Raw genomic sequence first — 21894 nt, 5'->3', positions numbered from 1 at the left:
TTAGGAATCTCCAAACTTGCTTTATTTATCTTAGCGTTAATTAAACAGTTCAAGCGCCTCTCACTTGAATTCTACGGCAATATAACAAATATAATGTTTTGAGAGCATGATTGGAAATGGGTTTAACAGTTTAAAACCAACCTATACTAACCTAATTAAAAAACTAAAGTGTTTATTCTCTTTTCTGGAAGATTTATATTTAAAATATTTTCATAGTTATTGTCATACATATTAGAACAAGAGTATTTAAATATTACATTGTAATTGTAGAAAATTATATATTGTGTATGTAATAAATAATCCGTCTAATCCACACTTTTGACTCTCGTACATTATTATATTCGGTTTTTCTAAATAACTACATGTATTTTTGCACTTACGCTTACCTAATTTAATTTGTTTTTCTCACAGTGGTGGCCTGATAGAGATGGCTCGAAAGCAATAAGGCCCCCAGTTGCCCACCTTTTCATTTAATTATGTCAATTATCTTATAAAATATGTTAATAAATAAACAATATTAGTTTCGAGGTACAAAAGGCAATGCATAAAGGAAATTTACCCATGATAAGGTTTCGACGGATAACCAATATATTAGTTTTGTATCAAATAATATTATAAGTGCTATATTGACCTTAACTCCAGCGTAGTTCAGGTGTGCACCTCGGCTGTGCACCAATGGAGTTTCTATATGCGCATTTAACACTCGCTACGGTGAAGGAAACCGGCATACATTAGACCCGAATAATCGACGGCGTTTGTCAGGCACAGTAGTATTGGAACGAAGTTCCTTATCGCGCGTTGTGAAAGGGGGCTAGACGGAAAAAATTCTTACGAAAAGTTGTCACGACACTTTTTGCTATTTGCTATTGTAATACACCGGTTCTCGTCCGATCACCGAAGTTAAGCAACGTCGGGCGAGGTCAGTACTTGGATGGGTGACCGCCTGGGTACACCTCGTGATGCTGGCTTTTTTTTTTCGTCGTAAGATTGGTGTCGAGAAAATCTATCATACTGTTATGATACCAATTAACATATAAATTAATCGAAAGGAATTTCGTTCCATCCGGGTGTCCCTTGACACCTCTAAAGTTTTTATCACCTATACCCATTAGAAGAAGCAAATGATCACAGGAATCTGAGACCCAGACGTTAAAAGGTTGTAGCGGTAATGGTTTTTTTATTAAAAAAATTCGATAATGGATATAAATAAACAAGAACGCAGTGAGCGAATAATGAATTCGCATTGAAATACAACAAAGAGTTCGCTTAGAAGAGCAATATTTTATATATTATATACATCATAGTTTTATATAACAATTTGATTTGACATGATCCATCAATGAGAAAGACAAATGACTCAGATATAATAGAAAGAATGCTCTATAGACCTCATCACGTAGAGTGATTTGTCGGAGATAATTTTAAGAGACTTTGTCGGACTGTCGTTACATAAGGTTCACTTTCAAATAGAAAGGATGCATCAATAGATCACCGATGCACAAGTTATAAGAAATAGCGGTTTATAAAACTTTTTTGACGCTTTGACGGTCTGCAAATGAGGCCAAGCCGCTTTAAATTTAGACATTAATAAATAAGACTAGAAAATAAATATAAAAATGTGCCATAGATAACACTTCATATGACTGTATCACTAGTAGCTAACATATTATTACGTGGTTCAAAACATGTGTTATTTGTCCACACCAAAAAACTTAGTACAACAGGATTTTAATTATATTACTGGATTTATCTTTAAAGGAAAATATCTTCATGACATGAGTAAACTAATAATTAAAAATGGATAACTAGAAAACTAAAATAAATGTAAAAAGTTTGGTCCCTGTGGCAGTGTACCTTTAATGCTGGCAGCATTTCCTCGCTGTATTTCGATACTTATCGTTGAGCTTGGAAAGCACCAGCTTTCTAAATAAATTCGCGTGTATTAGGGGAGCCATAGCCAATAAATGGGGAGCTTAAAAAACGTGTAACGCTTAATTAACCTAAAGTTTGTAACTTGCACCACAAACTAATTGTATCATCCCACTGACTTCGTGATCAATGACATAACTATCATAAATTATGCGACCGAGATATCGAATCTGTATCAAAAATTCCTATTCCTAATAATGATTGCATTTTACGGTCATAATCTAGTGATCACGAATATTTCGCATTGACCACAAATGTAATTGAAAGTTTATATTCGTTATTCAATCACCTAACTTTGTGAAAGCTTACCTAAATTTTGGAGTGAGTCAAGATGCATATGCATTATTAAAAAATATTTTTGAAGAGGCTTAATAGCGAAGCCGAAAAGCAAGGCAAATAAATGGGTTTACGAACTACATTTCCGCAAGTACTTTACATTACATTTAATTTCCAATTATTTTAGAGTTCTCTTAAATACCTAAAATTTAAGGGGTATCTACTACTAGCTTACAGTGATAAATGATATTAAAAATCCTATGGAATGGAAGTTACGGAGTACATCAAGAATAGAGCCTCATTCATTTTCCTATCATCATTATCTCTTTTAGTAAAACATTTTTATTGTTTAATGCAAATAAATCATTGTTGCTTCAATATATTGCACTTGAAAGCAAAAATTCTATTTTCATTTTAATATAACTTACATGATTTATAACAAAAAAACGGTACGAAACCTTCATACTATTCATACTTCAAAAACAGGCACGCACAACAGGTTTCACGCACTATTCATACTTCAAAAACAGACTACATCCTTCTTAGGCAATTCATTTACGATCTCCGCCATTAAATTGTGGAATACGCTGCCTGACTCCGTACGATTGGCTACCTCTCTGTCATCTTTTAAAACTCTTCTGTATAATCATTTCTTAACCTTATCCTATCCTCATCAATCGTGACTTGTATAATTCTTATGTTTCCTTTTACATCACTATTCGCTGTTCATGTATTTGTAAGATTAGCTTTTAAGTTTTTAGTTTGTTATTAATTTTTTTTTTGTATTACTTTAGATTAAGGATTCTGCACTTCTCGCACGCATCATGTTTCTTTTTTTTTAGTTTTCTTAACTAGGGTTGCCTGGAAGAGATCGCTTATTAGCGATAAGGCCGCCCGTTGCATCCCTTATAATTTTTATGTATTGTGTTTCTTTTATTTGCAACGAAGTGTAAATAAATAAAATAAAAATAAATAAATACATTTATTGACTATCCACTGACAATTCTAACAATATTAAGATTATCCACAGCAGTTGGAAGAATGCGCACAACAATTACCACCTGTTATTGTGAATAAAACGTTTCACGCACTATTTCCGATGAACGGCTCAGGATGCCGATTGCCTTTTGATAGACAAACGGGCGTGAAATGAGATTACGCACGGCCTTTCATTGTTTATACAATTACCATACGTTCTATCTTAATCTTTATTAAAGCTACTGTTTGACCTTGAGAGGAAAACCGCAAGTCGGCAACTATATGTGATACGTATAAATCGATATATGTAGAGACATTGGGATACTTTAGTTGATTTATTTATCACTTTATTTCTATTATAATAGACAAATAAAAATAGATCATTTGAATGGGAGGTTATGGCTATATTGTTGAAAAGTTTGTTACGTTGAACGCGCTAACCTCAAGAGCTACTGGTTGGAATTAAAAAGATGTTTTTGTGTTGTAGGTGGTTTGTGATTTGTCGAGGAAGATTATAGACTTTCTTGCAAACCGGGGACTAATTACTTTATTGATTAGGGACACATTCAGACACTACAATATTAGAGGCGCTAGACAGAAACTGGTGGAAATAGATAGGTAGTCCACATCAGATGAATCCTTGCTGAGCATGACGCTCATATATACGTATGAGAGAGAAGATTCAGATTTCAGAAAATGTATTGGATTTTGAAATACGGGGTCAAAATTCGCGTTAAGTCTCGTTTTTTAATCTCACCCTTAGAGAACAGCTGAGACGCAAATAATGTACGAAGGAAGTGTTCCTCTTTAAAGTTTAAACAAAGACTACAACTGTATATTTATTGTATATCTATTATGGTTGACATACAATCCTTTAATAAAAGAATATTTTTCGTGACGTCTAAAAACATTAATACCGATTAAATACCTCGTCTTAAATACGCGAGTGGAACCGCAGGTAGCAACTAGTTCTATATAAAAGCGACAGTATAGGACGTCCGTGTCGACCCGTGCATCTTGCCCTAAGGGAAAGTTCAAGTAAAAGCTGCCTCGTGACCTCTGCAGCTTTCAACTGTCGATTAGCAATAGATTTATACCAAGCAATTACAATTTTAATTTAGAATATGTTCCTAAAAGCTTTATTCAAAAATGTACTTCAGCCAGCGTTCTATACTATTTAAGAACCTTTAAAGCATACATTCACGGTTACTAACATAATTAACCTACAATAGTATTGCTTTAAAAGTATTGTAGACTTTTTTGTTTTACTATTTAACATGACATCTTAAATAATTAATTATAATAAAATTAATTAAAACAAAGATTTGTCCTCTAACAGCAGGAGGCATGGTGAAAAAGGGGCACGCACTTACATTCTCGTGAGAACAACACGCAAATAGATAGTCGAAATAACTAACATCACCGCATACACGGATTAAGTACGACCAGTCACCACAAGGAGCACCCGTTCACGAGTGTAGTTTTGATATATTCTTATAAAATAGACGTTCAAGGTCATATATGTATGTTAGATTAGCAAATATGCTACGGGAATACACGATATTTTGCATAAAAATAGAAAATTTACGTAACTTAAAAATAGTAGATGCAAATTGTGCATGAAATTATCTTTAAACAATAGTAATCAACTTCAATTACATTTTAATCATATTGTAACAATGTATGACCTCTGTGGTGAAGGCATTAATCTATTTATCAATTGTAAAACACGTTTAGGAAGTGCTCAACAAATGTTGCATCATTGTTTCTCGTCTTCAATCTAATGATTGTTACCTGTGACCTTTAGCTGTGGTACTAAAAATAAAAATTAAAATAACATTTGTGGGTTTAAAGTTGTTAAATACTACGTTCCCCTAATAAACCTATGTTTTAAGGTCTGTAATGTAAATGAAGTTGCGTAAAAAAAACAATTACAAGGTTTCTCAACAGAAAGTTCATATTTAGTTGATCGATTAAAAAAAAGGAAGTCGTGTATCAAAAAAGTATTTATTCATTATTAAATTTTGGAAATATATTTCTTAAAAATAATACCGTCCAAATGTAAACCCGCGTGTTCGCGGCACTCATTTAATCGAACAATAAAATTACTTATGCCGGCTCGACAGGTGGACTCAGTGATGGCTGCCATTTCGTGACGGATATTTTCTTTCAATTGCGCCAGAGAAGTCGGCTTATTGGCGTAGACTTTAGATTTAAAATAACTCCATAAGAAAAAATCTATAGTGGTTAAATCAGGACTGCGTGAAGGCCAATTTATGTCACCTCTAGTGGAGATCCATTTGCCTTAGAAAATTTCACGAACTCGTGACAGAGACGTATTGGACGTGAGTGACGTTGCTCCGTCCTGCTGCAACCATGTTCTTTGGTTAAAGCCAGGAAAAATTTTGAATTTCAGGCATCAAGAAGTCGTTTAACATTTTCACATAACGCTCTGAATTAAAATGTAAACTTTCTTTTGAGACAACCTATATTTTTTATTCAATATATTTGTGGGCCGTGTCATAAAACTGTACCGAGAGTGAAACCCTACCGCAAAAAGCACACGAAATATCGTGAATTATGATAAAATTATTAACAATTTAAAAACTTATAGTGAAATCGTAATAGTGCTTTAATTTTCTATTACACAAATTTTTGAACGATGATAGAAACGATTTGATCATGCAATTTAAAACAGTTTCGATAAACGTTCTAGTTATTGTTTCGTGAACCATTGTTTTGATAATTTCCTACGCTCACATTCTTTGGTTGAATGACCCTCAATAGATAAGCTTAGGTTAAATATATATTATGCTTATAATAAACCCATTTAATGGCTTATTAGAGTGAGGAAATATTCTAAAAACTTATGAAACATCTATTGTATAAAATTATGTTACTGACAAATCCAAATATTACGTCTCATTACAATTACTACTTCTGCTTATTTAACATCACGAAAATCTTATTTTAAAACAGCTGAGCAACGATTGAGCTGATAGGATCTGTTGATGGGAAACTCAACGAAAACCTTACGAAATTACATTGTCTCGCAACCAGGAAGATAACTCTATTTGTAATCAAATGAATTACACCTCAAGTACCTTTTTTATCATAGAAGGGACAATTAACAGATACACTTCTTGTATTTAGGGTTAATTGGTCACTTATATAGCTATTTTAAAACCAGAAACTAATTACTAACAATTAATATTTTTAATAAGTATCACCTTCCAAAGATATTTATTTCCAACACTTGTGTGTTATCAGAATTGAACCAGAATATACAATATTCCTAACTTACATTTGATTCCAAAAGTGTACGGCAGCGGATAAAGTAACTTGAGGTATATGTATTTATTATTCAAATAATTTAACATTCAAATGTAATCAATTTAATAACTAGCTTCGGTTATAAGCAAACATACCATGTATAGATCAAAAATAGATTCCGATTTCATAATCGCAGTCAAGCCACTATACTTTGATAATCATCCTTCCTGGTTGAGAGAAACAGTGTTTATCACTTGCCAAACGGTACTCCCCAGTAATTTGCATGAAACCAGTAGCGATATAATGCTTACGTATCTGAATCGATTGATCTTTGACATTTAATTGATCGTTTGGAATCTCGGTATATAGCTTTCGCTGTTATGTAAATATTTTTAGGAAAAGCATGAAGTCGTATAAAGATTTCACACGAAATCTATCATGAGTCATTCTACAAAATCGCTAATTGTTATTGTAAGGTTAATTAAATTGTCAATCAAAGTATGATTTGGTAACTAACGCGAATGATTTAATGTTTTAATTGGTAGCTTAAATTTGCTCACTACTCATGCCAAATTGAATAATTATAATACATTTTATCTCTGTAATTTTCGTTTAAATGAGTCAAACGATAGCCGATAGGTATGTTCGCGCATGCACTTTTAGTATGATCAAATTTTATAACGAGTTTTTCTAATTGAGCTTGCAGTTTCATAGCCATAGCAGTTTCTTACAGATAAAAGCTGATAAAGCTAAGTTAAAACCGTTGTTAAGCAATGCATTTTCATCGTATATCGACTAATGAATAGAAAATATATAAATGTATCAAGAAGCCGTAAATTTAAACATGTTTGCAAAGCACATTTAAATTTACTACAACTTAAGAACTCGGTTTGGTGAAGAGACGGCAAGAAACTCGGAACCTCTATCACTTTTAGAATGAATTATACTAGCTATAATTATCATTTATAATATGAAGTAATTATTACGTGTCTGGTGTATGATCTTTGACATATTAAAGAAGCTCCTTATTCTGCTATCTTAGCACTTTCAATGGAATGACTTTAATATTATGCAAATAAGATTAAATTATGATTGATCAGTGTGGATATTATGTTATATTTATTACAATTAATCATATAGACTAGCGACCTTACCTTAATTCTAAATATTGTAATGTTGAAAGATGTTTAGAAATCGGTTCATTAGTTTTGAGTTTACGCCTTACAACCATACAAAAATGCACATCTTTCCTCTTAGTAATATGATAACAGATTTTATTCGTATGACTGTAAAATTAAAATAACTTCGGATATAAACTATTTAGTGCATTATTTACAAAACTCCATGATACAGGTTAATAAATTTTTATTTTTATTTATAAAAAAACAGGCTGAATTGTTAGATATTTTATTAATCGAAAAATAATGATGGCAGGGACTTTCGAACATCAACAAAATTATCAAACAATATTCGTTTAAAATCGACGATTTTACAATGATTTAAACATTGTTTATAGACACAGCTAAACATATTTTTCAGTCCATTACACAATAAATTCTACTTTAAAAGTCAAGTAATATAAGCCTGTGATATTATACGCTTTTTGAAAGATAAATAACAAACGTGTCACGTACTATATCGTGTTAAATATATCTCCACCATCTTGTTTCATGACTTATCTCCACTTTCGTCTGTTATCTATCTACGTATGTACGTATCTTTACAAAATATACATGCAGGTATTACACGTGGCTCACAGGACTAATATTACCGTCATTGCTGTAAATTGTCCATTGTACAATACGCATTAACACTTACGCCAATTCGACTTATGAATTCAAAATAATTATGCATTTTTCTAAATAGTGCGTATGAGCTTAGAGGGTGAATATGCAATTAGCTTATATTGAATTGAATTATAATATTAAACAAAAATAATAAACAGAAACATACAAATACTTTGTATTATTCTCTCTAACAAAGGTTTTACTTAAAACTTATTTGTAAAGCAGCAAAACAATGCATTTCTTGTGTCATTTAAATCGTAATCTTTAATATAGAAATATTCACAGGTCATGAAGTGACAAATTTTATTATTTTTATTTTTTTTAATTAAAATATTTGCGTCGCACGTTATATTTGTTATAGATTAACTAAAATTCGTTTTGAAGCTATACTTACTAACCAATTATCTTTGTAATCTAAAGGATTAAATTATGAATAAAATAATAATATTTAAAAATAAACGTACACTTTCTAATTCCATAGAAACCTAATATAGAGCATATAAACAAATGTAATCTAAATATTTTTGACAGCAGATATTAAGGAATTTAAGATGTTAATTACATTAATTATTATCTTTTCAGATTAAAATGCGGTGGCGGTGGAGTGGCACGATGAATTTGACAAATATATTTTTGGCTATTTTGCTTGTTGGTAAGTATTCAATGAAAAATACTCTTGTAATATTTAAGCGATGATCCAATTTAAAATAAATAGGCATAATTTAATTTAAAATTATATTTTTTAAAACAAGGACAATCAAATACGTATTATATATGTTAAAAAAAGGATATACTCGTACACGTATGAGAATTACATGAGAACTTAAGAAATCAGGCCCAGCGCTCACCGCCATGTAACTTCCTCACAATCCAGTACCCCGCAATATCGCAGCACACAACTCCCCAGGCAACGTTTTGTATTGAAGAAGTCGCGTGGGTCTGCTAAGAATTCGCGAATATACAATGTAATACATAAATAGCAATTAGATAGAATACTACAAAGCAAAAACAACAATAATGATAGTAAATAATTAAAACAATGCTAATATGTTGCTGAAACGACTCGGCGAAAGGTCTGTGGAGTTGCTGAAAATGACCACTGTCTCATTTTTCGTCACTGATTTATTATGAACCCGACACAAACTCTTAACAAGACCATTAAACGATGATCACAAACAGGTGATGATGAGACAGGCGTGTAAAATGAATATTTGTTTACTCAAACGTGTAATGTCTATAGTGGTAGCAGGATCAAAGCAATCCCGTGTGAATATTATTACATATGTATTATGTTATAAAGATACACTACATCCATGACGTCACGTCGCGATTTAAGCTTACGACCCCTTTAAATAAAGACGGACACACAATGTTGATACAACCACCTTTAAACTGATTCAATCGTGTTAATAATAGTTCTATAAGAGGGAGACCAGACTATAGCCCCATATTCTAAAATTTGGTAAGCTTTTCTAACGGTGGTTTCAACGTGCTCGACAAATCATAATTTATCATGAAATAATATAATACATGTATAAACTTGTTAGTAAAAAATAATGTAATCACAATTTCTATAGTTTTTTAACTCCAATGATTTGGTCCCAGTGATTTGCGTAAGTTGTTTCTACTATGAAAATCGAAATTCAGAGTGTCTTAAAGTTTTGTATAATGTAACTTATATACTAATTCTATTTTTAATTGTTATGATGTATCTATTTGCGTTAACCTAAAGAAATTGTATAAATGTCAAGGTCAACATCAATTTTACATACAATTGTATTCGCCACAATTACAAATAAAATTTTGCGGGGTTAAAGAATAACAACCTGTACCTGCAGACTAAGTCACGAACACCAGCTTGATCGGTAAAGTGAGGACAAAGTCAGATACTTACATAAGAACATTACATAAAATTAAACAATAGTAGCTTTCTATATTCTATTACGGGATGTTATAGGAACAATACATGTTATGTATTTTGTCACGGTACTAGTTTTTTGAATCGCTTTTTCATCAGTTTAGGCTATGTTCTAGTTCGTTAGACGTGGTTTAGTCATCGCTTAGTTTATTCAATACGATTCGGTTTGAATGTGAAATTACTGTGAAATAAACATCTAGCAAACAGCACATATGTTTACTTGCGTGTTACACATCACACACCCTAAACTTACGTAGGAAAATGCGTAAAAATCCCGCCGAAATATCTGTGCAACCTTACAGCCTTACCTTTTAGCATTCAAATTTCGAACTTATATTCTTTCTTTTTGAAGTTATACTTCTTTAGGCGCGTTATGAAAAATTGATGAGAGTGAAATTTTACGATGCGCGCGCACCGTGACACAAAATTAACAGAATGAAGATGCCCACGGAAGATGCTATGGCATTGGACATAATTTAAAAACAACATTCGAATAATAAAAGAATTTACGTTACACTTAATGTAAGAGAATAATAATAAATATTTATTTATTTAATTTTTCAAATGTAAACTGAACTTTATTGACTATAATGACTCCTTTTCCAGTCTTTGATTATTTAATTGTAATTAATTATTTGCTTGCAATTAAAAACTATTTCTAATAATGCCAAAGAAGTATAACTTCTTACGCGCGTACATAAGTACACGCACCCTTTTTTTTAGTTTTAGGTAAGTATATATAGGCGAAGGTGTTACTTTAAATACTTTCAAACAGATACATAATAGGCATTTAATGGTTTAATACTAGATTGTTTTGCTATTTTACTTATTACTGCATTCTGCCGAAGGAAATTTGTAATAAGAATAATAGACACATGATTCTCCAAAAACAGGCTAACATAGACACCTCAGCCATAGCCAATATAGCGCTTAGAAATACAGTTTTTCTACATTGAACCGCTGGACCATAAGACACGACATATACTATAAAAATATATATTATGTATAATATATAAATGTATAATATAAAAAAATTGGAACGATACCCCCGCTGCACGAGCAGGTTCTAATCAGTCATTAAAATTACAATACAATAATATCTGCATGAACTTTTGTTATCCTGCCTACCTGCCTCAATTCATTGAGTTATACGGGTATTATAAAAGTTATGTCACTCATCGATTATGCTAACATTTGCATAGGATCAATTGTATTGCAAGTACAATTGTCATTGATATCTAGATCCGGTATCGTAAGTTGATGTTTGCTTTTGTATTGTGCAACATAATCTAGAAAAGTTATATAACACGAGATGTAGAGAGAAACCTAAGCGTGATCAAGAAGGCTATGAAAAATTAACACGTTTTAATATGAATCTTCAAAACGGATTTTAAATGTATTTAAATACTTGAAGATTATTTCTTTTGTTATATCAAGAGGCAGTTGATTGACTTGGTCGACCTTATCCCAACTAAATCTTTAACGCCCGTTGCCTTATAACTTTTGTAACCTGTTTTTTTTTTTTTTTGGTATGTGTATTTTTGTGAATAAGGTAATAAAGCATAAATAAATAAATCTTTATTGACCAGCAACAGAAAAGTGGTAGCACAAAAGTATATGACTGTATATCTTCTTTTTTTAATGTGTTAGATTTGGGATTCATTAAGTTACTTAATAGTTAAATTCCATAACAATTTTGTTGTTTATGTTTCTTCAATTACAGTTACAATATTGTTTTTTTTTATGTTTAACAACAATTTTGTTTATTTAAAATACCTGTAACATGTTTTAGCCCGCTTACCTAAGCGTTCCTTAGCCGCGAGCCTTCTTTTGATTATAACCTAGCATGTTGTATTATAACTACACTAACATAACAAAAACGATAAAGTAATATAAATTATGTTCATTTTAGAACAATTTTGTAAGTTAAAATTAACGTAAATCATGTAAGTGTCGACGGGGTCAACATCTGACATCGCGTGGTAGCAAATTGCTATAATTTAAAGCAAGACTTCAACAGAATAGCTAACTATTCTGTTGAAGTCTTTGCTATAGTGTTATTTATGTCTTTACAAAAATGTAATATACGTCCTCCTTGTTATTATTTCTATTTCAATCTTACGTCCTTTAAGTGCAATTGTTTCTGAACCTCCAAGTTAAAATATAAAAAGTTTATGTATTAAAAAATGTAGGCAAGGCGTTTGAAGTTTACTTGAACCAGCTACTTTGTACTGACTTTTCAATCTAATAAACGAATTATAACAATTCACAGGTTTTGCGAACACAGCGGATGGATCGCGACGAGCACAACGAAGAAAGGTTAGTTGCGTCATATTTATGATTTCATGGTTTTTTTTTTATGGCTCTGGCACGATTTGTGCAGTAGCCAGCGTCAAGTATGGGATTTTTTATAATTCGTGCTTGTCTTTAGAAATTCGACCGTGTCCTCCATGTACGGTTTAGGCACTCGCCCGGTACCGCACAACCCTCCCAAAGGCCGAGAACAAATTTAAATTAAATTAAAACTTGCCCTCGAACCGGGAATCGAACCCGGTACCCCTCACCTAGCTGCCACTTAATTAGACCGCTAGGCTATGAGGCCCCCTGATTTCATGTTAGTGCGAAGTGTGATTCCCGTATTATATCCGTCGTTTAAAACAAAAATATATTGAAATTAACATACGACTGTGAATATTATCTTAACCATAAGCAAAGTGCAAAGCGATAGCAATGACCATTCAATACAATAGGTATGATCTAAGCTGTAATGAATTTATTTTCGATTTATCTCTTAAGCACAAAAAATAACACGACATATCTTCCATCTGGCGCAAAGGTAATCTTAAGAAATTAAACGTAATTCTAGGACTCAAAGAATGACCTCTACATTCCCGCCCCAAGTGCAGAGTCAATCCAAGCCTTAGCTGAGGCCATGGGCGCGGCTGGCTTCGAGAGTTATACGGAGGGAAAGGCGCTTGTCAAGAGACTCATACCGTCTCATAGCCAACCCGATCTGGACATTGTTGAACACCAAGGTACGTTATCATGAGTACTGATAAAATTATCGATAAGAAATGTTGAATGTGTACCGATACCTATAGCACTCTTCCTGAACAATTAACTTCTTTTCTTCTAAGTAACGTCTAACTTCTTCTAACATCTTAAAAAGTATGAAATTACGATAAACTAATTGCTTAATAAAAAATTGCAGGTGTAATCGGTAAAGCAGGCATAGACTTCCCAGCACTTCCCAATATCCCCAATACCGGATTCAATTGCAAGAACGTGCCAACAGGATATTATGCCGACTTGGAAACTGACTGCCAGGTAAGTTTCTCTTATATTAACTGCAGAACATACTTTATTTCAATTCTATGCTTTATTATACGTATTACACAGAAATAGAAACCGAATTACTGTATGAATACCTACTGTGCAAATTTATCATTGTAGCTGAAAAAAAATCTTATATGAGAACTAAGACAGAATGATAGCAATGATGCAAATCAATACAATATATTCTATAAACTTTATATTTTTATCAATCCTCATACAAAACTAATATATTTATAATTGCTTCTAGGTTTTCCATATCTGTGACACCTCACGCAAGATTTCCTTCCTCTGTCCCAACGGCACCATCTTCAGCCAGTCCCACCTCATTTGTGACTGGTGGTTCAAGGTGGACTGCGCCTCCTCACCAGCGCTTTATGAATCCAGCGTCGAGTACTACTCCAACGAACAAAAAAAGTCGCAAAAGGTCACGAAAAGCCTTAGCAAGAACGCAGATCTTCAGCATATAGGCGAGACTAACGTTCGCGCAGAATCAAGGCGAGCATCTGTCAATATTCCGAGCACTACTGAAAGATTGATAAGACATAGACAAAGATTGTCCAACGAATCTCCTAACATACATACGACAAAACCATCATCCAGAAGCTATCAAGCTCTTTTCAATATCAATCCGACTCAAAGGGCCCAAGCAACTGCAACTTTTGAAAATAAAAGGAGAAATCTTGTCCAACTTATATCTAATGATTTCGGAAACGGTGCGGTTAGGAGCACTTTACCAACGTTTTATGACGCTTCGACTCGTAGAACTACAATTCCCGCTGGCGATTATAACAGCATTAGAGAAATGCAGGAGGCTGCAGAAACTGCTTCGTTTGCGCAGAATCAAAACAGACAGTTCTTAAGAGACTACAATAATAAAAATTTACGTCCTTATCCTGTGTACAACCCAAACCTGCCACCCCAATCTGTTAAAACTAAAAGTAATCCATCCCTAACAACGTTGTACGATATCAAACCTCAAAATGGAGCACAATATACGCAGGAGGCGACCACAAAGAGACACACTTTGATCCCATACACAAAGAGCTATGTTAGTACCATTAATGAGAACCGTGAACCCTATACAAGACCTGGTGTTTCCTTGCTTAAAAGCTTTATTGAAAAAGAAAAGAACCGCACAGTTTATGCTACGACTGAAAAAATTGTAAAGGCCACAGCAAGAAGCGGGGATGCTAATAATATCTCATGGAATACTGCCCCCGAAAGGAATCCAGAGACGTTTGAGTCATCTACGAAAATTCCTCATACAACAAGGGATGCCAGAATTACTGCTTCAACCAACAGATTCGAGACATATTCTACCATAGTTGATGCTCTGAGTACAACAGAACAACCATATCAAGAACGAAAACAGAGATTATTAAATAAAAATAATTATGATATTTCAGAGCCCACAGAGCCAACTTTGACTTCCGTTTCAGAAAAATATTACGGAGACCAACCAAACCGACCGGGTTTAGTCGTCCCACCATCCTTAACACCAAAAACACTACACTCTTTAGCTATATATTATGCAACAGCCATGGACAACCTCTCCACAGAAAAACCTCAAGAAGATAACGAACTTACAACTCCAGCTTTTGATGACTTTGAAACTATGGAGGACGGGCTACCAAATATATTTAGCCAGCAGACTATTAACAAATACAGCAGCCTGTTTGGACACGGATCTAATAATGATGAGTTATTGGAAGAAATCAAATTGGATCCAAATGGAACTTATAATGAAATTATGGAAGATTTGTCTTTTCAAATGAGCCAAATGCCGCTAGCGACCTCTCCTCAGATACGTGAACTCGCTCAAGTGTTTACACATGCACTTTCTGCCTATTTACAAGATCCTGTACAATTTAGAAAAGTTCTTTCAGACATTCGACCAACTCCTCCATCCTTCGGTGATATGTTAACCGCAACAGAGGATCCAACTAATACAGAACCAACAACCACAATAAATGAAGACGATGATGAAATATTAGGATTTTCAGACGATCACAAAATTAGAGATCCCAATAACTCTATCCGAGATCCAAAAGCATTGAAAATAGCCACTGATTACACCTTTGAAACTACAACTACACAAAAGCCCACAACGACGCCAATTTACTCAACTACTTATGTACCAACAACTCCCACAAATCCATTTAGATGTTGTGGAAGAATATCAGCGTCTTATACAACTGCTCAAACACCGACAATACCATTTTACTCTCCCAGTACACGGTCACCGAAGTCATATGAACGTCCCACGACAGATAGCTACACCTTATCACAATATGGTGAATTGAAAAATAATTCAGATAACGATTCAGAAAAACCCTACGGCTACGGCTTAATACCCACCGGGGCTCGAACAATAAGCGACTACACTGAAGTTACAAATTTACCCTCAGCTTGGGACGATGACGTGACTGATTCAACACTTCAACCTATTACAAATTCCCATCAAATGTTTGAAAGTAAAAAAATTAAAACTTCTACTACATTCCCAGAACCCCGACCGACTTATGTCGCAGACGCTGACAGTGTTGAATTAGAAAATGAAGAAGAGTTACAAAGAGCTCACAGTCAATCATTCGTGTCACCACAAGGTAACAGTGTCAGACAAGGAAAACAACTCGAAGTGCATAACAAAAATTTTGTAAAACAGCCATCATTCGATTTAGAAGCTCCTACTATACCTGATATTGACACCACTACAATACAGGTGACTACACAAAGCTTTACGACCACAGTCAAAGATCAAACAGAAGCATATACCACAACGGCACCTGTTTCTAGTAGTGTTTTTACATCGCCGGCTGCGGAAAAGACAACATACGAATTCCAATGGCCAACTACTTTTGACAATTGGCAAAGTACCATAATTGACCCAATAACATTAAATGACGGTTTAAGTGTATTTTCTCGCGATCAAATCGTTTCAAAATTTAACCAACAAACCGACAACGAGGTTTCGACAACATTTTCCCCAACAACGACATATTACACCACGACAGAACAAGCACCTTCATCAACAATTCGTACTGAAGTAACTACAACAAATGACTTGGGTAGTCATCGAGAAGGGAAAGCTCTTAGAGAACCAACATCAACAGAAATATCACAAGATTTAACAACAATCGCCGACACCGTTGTAGAAAAAGCGAAAGAAATTATGGGAGGAATGAACTCAACAACCACGCAAAAGTTAATGAACGTCATGAAGAAAACTAAATCAAAGACTGTTAAACGTTTAATACTTCTATTAGTACAAACATGTGACGACGATCACAATTCGACAGCCGAAGCTTCAAAGAAGGCATTACTAGAAGCATTAATGGCAGTTTCTCAAAAAGACATGGAAGATATTGCAAAAGAAGAAGCAACAGAGACTACAATCCCTGACATAGACTATATACAAACTACTCAGTTTCAGCGACGTATGGACCGAATACCAATTGGAAGTAGAAGTGGTAAATCTCTTAATATTGACGCTAAAGCTGTCAACTCGCTGTCAAACCCGACGACAGCAGAAACACAAACTGAATCGGAAACGACCACAGCTAATATAATAAGAACTACGTTTCCAACGAGGCGAGGTGCTAGGAAGTTTCAAGCAAGGACGACACCAGAAACAAGGGCGACTTTAGCTGATCGTCCCATTGCGGAAGCGAGAATAGCAGCTCAGGACAAAACACAATCGGACACAAGAGCAATTGAATTACTACGATCATTATACACAATAGCCGCGAAATGGGGTTAAAACGACGTTTATATAAATAGGTTTCCAAAAGTATAAAATGGACTACTCCGTCTATACAAATCCTTTAGCTCGTAAAACCCTAAGTATGTTGTAAATGTGATTCAATATGTAGATATTTAAGATTCTTGTTAAAATCGGATAATTTTTAAGATACCTTAGAATAGCCTAAACTTAATTTATTGTTGTTATTGACTTGCCGAATAGATTTAAGACTAGAAAAACTCGATTTATGACTATATTAAATATATAATAAAATCTTCTAAAGATACTACAAAATATCTTAATGCATCCTGATATTTTATAATCGAGTAATAAGTACATGGGAGTTACCTACATTATACTTAAATCCTACTTCACTGCCAACTGTATTATAAACGTAATGTAAAGTAGCATAAGACTATTTTGTAATACATCCTTTTATACAATTTCGTTATTTTATTTCAAAAAACCTAAACTACATACACAACAGATACGCGAATTTATTACATTATTTACATAACTCGACATTTCGAGGGCTTTTCATGAATTATGGTCAGCGAGAGATTGGCAGATGATGATTCCTATGGCCAAATTCATGTATGCCTATGCTTTGGGCTAGATAAAAAACACAAATGAAGCAACCCATCCTTATTCCTATTCAACTTCAATATTTGATTTTAGCAAACATGATGATGATTTTGAACTGAAATATATTCTATATAAATATATACTTTGCACACCTACACATACTTAACTAAAAGGCCACAAAAATATTTCAAAATAATTTTATTGTTCTACAATCTCAATTGTTACTTTGATATTTTCACTTTCTTATTTAGATTCTGCATGTATTTCTCGACATCTTGATCTGTGACTTTGTGGCCAGCCTTGAAGTAACTCTTGATCTTACGATTCTTTTTCATCATCACCTTGGAAGCAGCAAGTGCTCCACGTCTTTGGAGCGACTCAAATCGATCTCGAAGGAGATTTGCTGTAATAAGGCATTATTTTACAGCGTCACCTACTTATTGTAGTAAAAATACGCCTCTAATGTCTATTTCACTTAATTTTTATTATAAGGCTGTAAGATTATCTCTTCTATATCTTATTGAGACTATTATTTTGCTGAATACTAAGAAAATAAGAAAAGCCATAGCATGAGCATGACCACTTACTGCTTGCATCCAGGGACCGTAAGTCGCCAGAAAGTTGTTCCGGGGGAACAAAGTCTGGTTCTTTAACAGGAGCCTTATGTGCGTTGAGGGAAGGCAATGCCGTCTTCGCCTCAGCCTGCTTCTTGATTTCACGTTTCTCGCGCTCCGACTCCAAACGCTTTTCTTTCGTCGATATTGATGTACTCAATTTGCGGAGTCTGAAAATGTTTAAATGATAAGAGGCAAAAGGAACCTTTTGTCTATCTCCTATCTTACTTATCTGTGATTATTATAGTGAATAAAGTAAATACCTTTTTATTTAAATTGTTCTTATGATAAAGATTATTACGTATATGGTCTGCAATTCTGTGCTACTGTTAGCATGGGTTGTCTGTAAGAGCTAATAACCAATAAGGCCGCACGTTGCACTCAGTCTTTAGATTTGAAACCGATTTTTTTTTTCAAAAATATTAAAATGATAAGATAAATATCAGAGAAAGCAACTACCAAACGACTACAAATGCTTTTTTATGAAAAATGGCGTATTTGTAATTTTCTTGAATACAGTCAGCAATTAGTAAAATGATCTCTATATTTTCAAATAATTCATATGGTACTAGTATGTGAGACATTCATTTTCATAAATTTATGATGATAACAACATTATTATCAAAAGCTTTGATTATAACATTAAAATAGAGTACTACCATGTTAATTAATCTTTTTTTAACATAACCTTTTCAGTTATTGTAAGTATAAAATATTCAATACATACTTGTAAATATCAGTAATTTTCTTTTTATCAATCTTCTGTCGTTTAAGCCTCTCTTTTTCCAAGATCATCTCTTTCTGCTTGCGCCGAGCTTTATGGTCTTTTTTCTTATTTTGGACTGGTGCGTTTACCGCCCTATATTCATTGTCGCTAACGTCTGATTCGTCTTGAGGTCTGCTAGGTTGAAAACCAACACTCATCTCTTCTATCCATTGGTTCTGAAATATTTATTTAATTGGAATAAACATACATACACATTAAATTTCTAAACAAGTACTAGTTGATGCAAAAAAACATAATTTGAGAAATGCTAACAAAAATAGTAAAACGGAGGCTTTGAGGTAAACCCTTTGCGAATTGGTAATACTTAGTAATATTATATTAATTATATTTCGTGTCTCAATTTTGTTAATATTTTCTCGTACACTCATATATAGCACCCTAGCATAGCTAGCACCCTCTTTGTTTAATAAATAAACAATTGAAATTATAACAGAATTAATGAGAATTATCATACCTCTTTAGATTTAGCAGAGATCTTTCTGAACATTTTAGTGGTGACTCGGTTTAAGTGAGCCTCCTTCTTCATCATTTTCTCTTCATGTTTCACAACATCTTGAAGCAACTCTTGATGCTCCTGAAATATTTAAATAAATGTTTTAGTAGACATTAAAATACTATATGAAAATTCAATAATTTTCTATTATACGAGTAGCTCTGTCAAAAACAGCAAAAAGAGAACAAATATTACTTTGTTTGTTAAATTTTTTCTACTGTCAACAGACAAAAACAAAAACATTAATAAAACATTAGAATTAATTTTTCCATGCAAAGAAAGCTGCATGAGCATGCATTAGTATACAATAAAAAAATATTTACCAACAAGTGTAGGGGACACTCATTATGTGAAAAATAATAAAAATAACTACCTTGAAAGTAGGATTGTAACTGACACCAGGGTGTGGTGTCTCAATAGCAACTCTAGTGACCACTGTCTTGGGAGGGGGTGGTTTGGGTCTAAGACGTTGTTTTGTTAGAACATTGTGCAACTGGGCTTCAGTAGATATAAACTCTTCACACAATGTTTCTGGGATGCCTTTTACTTCTAGTGCTGTAGAGTTGAAAAGACAGTGTTTGAAATTATAGCTTTAGTTGAAATATATAGTTGGGAGATTTCATAATTAGAAAAATTCAAATATTATTTTATATTATAGTGTATAAAGTGACAGTGAAAGAGAAAATGATGTATTTATTTTTTCCAATATTTAGAGTAATGCAAGACTTACAAGAACACAATACAAGAAAAAAGGTTCCACTAACTAACTTCAAAGTAAAACAAATTACTTACAATCTTGACCCCACAAATTCTTATCAAATGTTTCTCTTACAACCTTTGATTTTTTCTTTCTTTCTCTTGCAATTTTCATATTCTTTTTTACAAGTTCAATTTTCTTTTGTAAAGAACCATTTTCAATTTTCCTCTTTAATGATAATTTAGACAAAGCAGTTGGTTTGGTTCCAAAACTTTTCACAATATTACGTTTCTTGTTAGGATCTTCTACCTAAAAAATACAATAGTCTTATAACTAGCACGCTCCTTTTTAAAATTGAGCTAGATTTGATTTCACAACCTATTCTCAATATATCAACAACGCAAATAAAACTGAGGGTACAGTGACATATAAAAATAAATTTCAGACTAAAGACTTATTCTTAGTTTTGTCTCCCAAGTCTTATCCTAAATTTTAAGTAAAATATGTATATTATCTATATAAAATTCTCATACTATAAAAAACATCAACATAATTATTTTTATGAATATCCAATTTAAAAAGTTGTTATTCTAAGATTGAGATTAAATTTATACCTTAGATGAAGATAGCAATATTTGGAAACATCTAGGAGTCTCATTAAGTTTGGCTCTTCTCTGTTGCTTGGCAGATAATGGCTTAATATCAGGCTTGTCTTCTTTATCTCCATCACCTTGCGTGTCAACGATAAACAATTCATCATCCTTCTTAGTATCAAAACGACTGCAATAACACATAAATATTATCAATGTTAGAGTAATAATGCCATTATTGCAAAGTATTTTTTTCTAGATATATAGAAGCTATAATGAAGATAAAGGAAATATCGACAAGATTTTTAAATCAGGGGGTAAGTTAGAATGTTAATAGTACAAGGACGATTTAATCAAAAAACGGAAAGAAAAACTGCTAAGAGGTTATACAGGTGTTAAACCCTTACCCGAGTCGTTCTTCTAATCTTTGTTCTTCTAAAAACTCCTCTACATCACGAATATCACTATGTTTGCGCCATGCCGTCTTATTCCTTTTCGATACCCGTTTCTTCTTCTTTTTCTCTTCAATCATTGTTGTTAATTAATTTGCTTTGAAGTATTGAAACACCTACAAATATTGAAAACAACACATGGAAATAAATGTCAAAAAATTAAACTGTCATTATTTAACTGTCATCACATTATTTGTCAGCGCATATGTCAGCTGTCGACATCGTTTTTTTTTTTTTAATGGCTCTGGCACGATTTGTGCATTAGCCAGCGTCAAGTATAGGATTTTCTTTTTATAATTCGTGCTTGTCTTTAGAAATTCGACCGTGTCCTCCATGTACGGTTTAGGCACTCGCCCGGTACCGCAGAACCCTCCCAAAGGCCGAGAACAAATTTAAATTAAATTAAAACTTGCCCTCGAACCGGGAATCGAACCCGG

General features: G+C 33.3%; 2 protein-coding genes across 2 annotated transcripts in view; one reads left to right on the top strand and one right to left on the bottom strand.

Annotated features, from left to right (window-relative positions):
• LOC125051552 overlaps positions 1-17682 on the top strand; it is a 36127-nt gene extending 18445 nt beyond the window's left edge. Inside the window, exons 3-7 of the mRNA XM_047651944.1 lie at positions 8826-8895; positions 12434-12480; positions 13028-13196; positions 13373-13488; positions 13745-17682. Of these exons, the coding sequence (XP_047507900.1) occupies positions 8832-8895; positions 12434-12480; positions 13028-13196; positions 13373-13488; positions 13745-17257 (3909 nt within the window). The 5' untranslated portion in view covers positions 8826-8831 and the 3' untranslated portion in view covers positions 17258-17682. The remainder of the gene's footprint in view (positions 1-8825; positions 8896-12433; positions 12481-13027; positions 13197-13372; positions 13489-13744) is intronic.
• A 323-nt stretch (positions 17683-18005) lies between these two features.
• LOC125051553 (ribosome biogenesis protein NOP53) lies at positions 18006-21610 on the bottom strand. The gene is made up of 8 exons (XM_047651945.1): positions 21413-21610; positions 21030-21195; positions 20511-20724; positions 20092-20273; positions 19680-19799; positions 19166-19380; positions 18412-18608; positions 18006-18227 (listed from the first exon to the last, which is right to left on the bottom strand). Exons 1-8 carry the CDS (start codon positions 21535-21537, stop codon positions 18046-18048), a joined length of 1401 nt encoding a protein of 466 aa, XP_047507901.1. The 5' UTR covers positions 21538-21610; the 3' UTR covers positions 18006-18045.
• Between the last annotated feature and the right edge of the window lie 284 nt (positions 21611-21894).

The sequence above is a fragment of the Pieris napi genome, chromosome 8 (genome assembly GCF_905475465.1).
Source record: "Pieris napi chromosome 8, ilPieNapi1.2, whole genome shotgun sequence".
Lineage (NCBI taxonomy): Eukaryota > Metazoa > Arthropoda > Insecta > Lepidoptera > Pieridae > Pieris > Pieris napi.
The sequence above is the reverse complement of the archived record's forward strand: the minus strand, read 5'-3'. Positions and strand labels throughout refer to the sequence as shown.

Coding starts and splice junctions, on each gene's coding strand:
- LOC125051553 (XM_047651945.1), bottom strand. CDS start 21,537: ATGATTGAAGAGAAAAAGAAGAAGAAACGGGTATCGAAAAGGAATAAG. Junction 21,196..21,412: donor AGATTAGAAGAACGACTCGG/GTAAGGGTTTAA, acceptor GTGTTATTGCAG/TCGTTTTGATACTAAGAAGG. Junction 18,228..18,411: donor ACGGTCCCTGGATGCAAGCA/GTAAGTGGTCAT, acceptor GCCTTATTACAG/CAAATCTCCTTCGAGATCGA.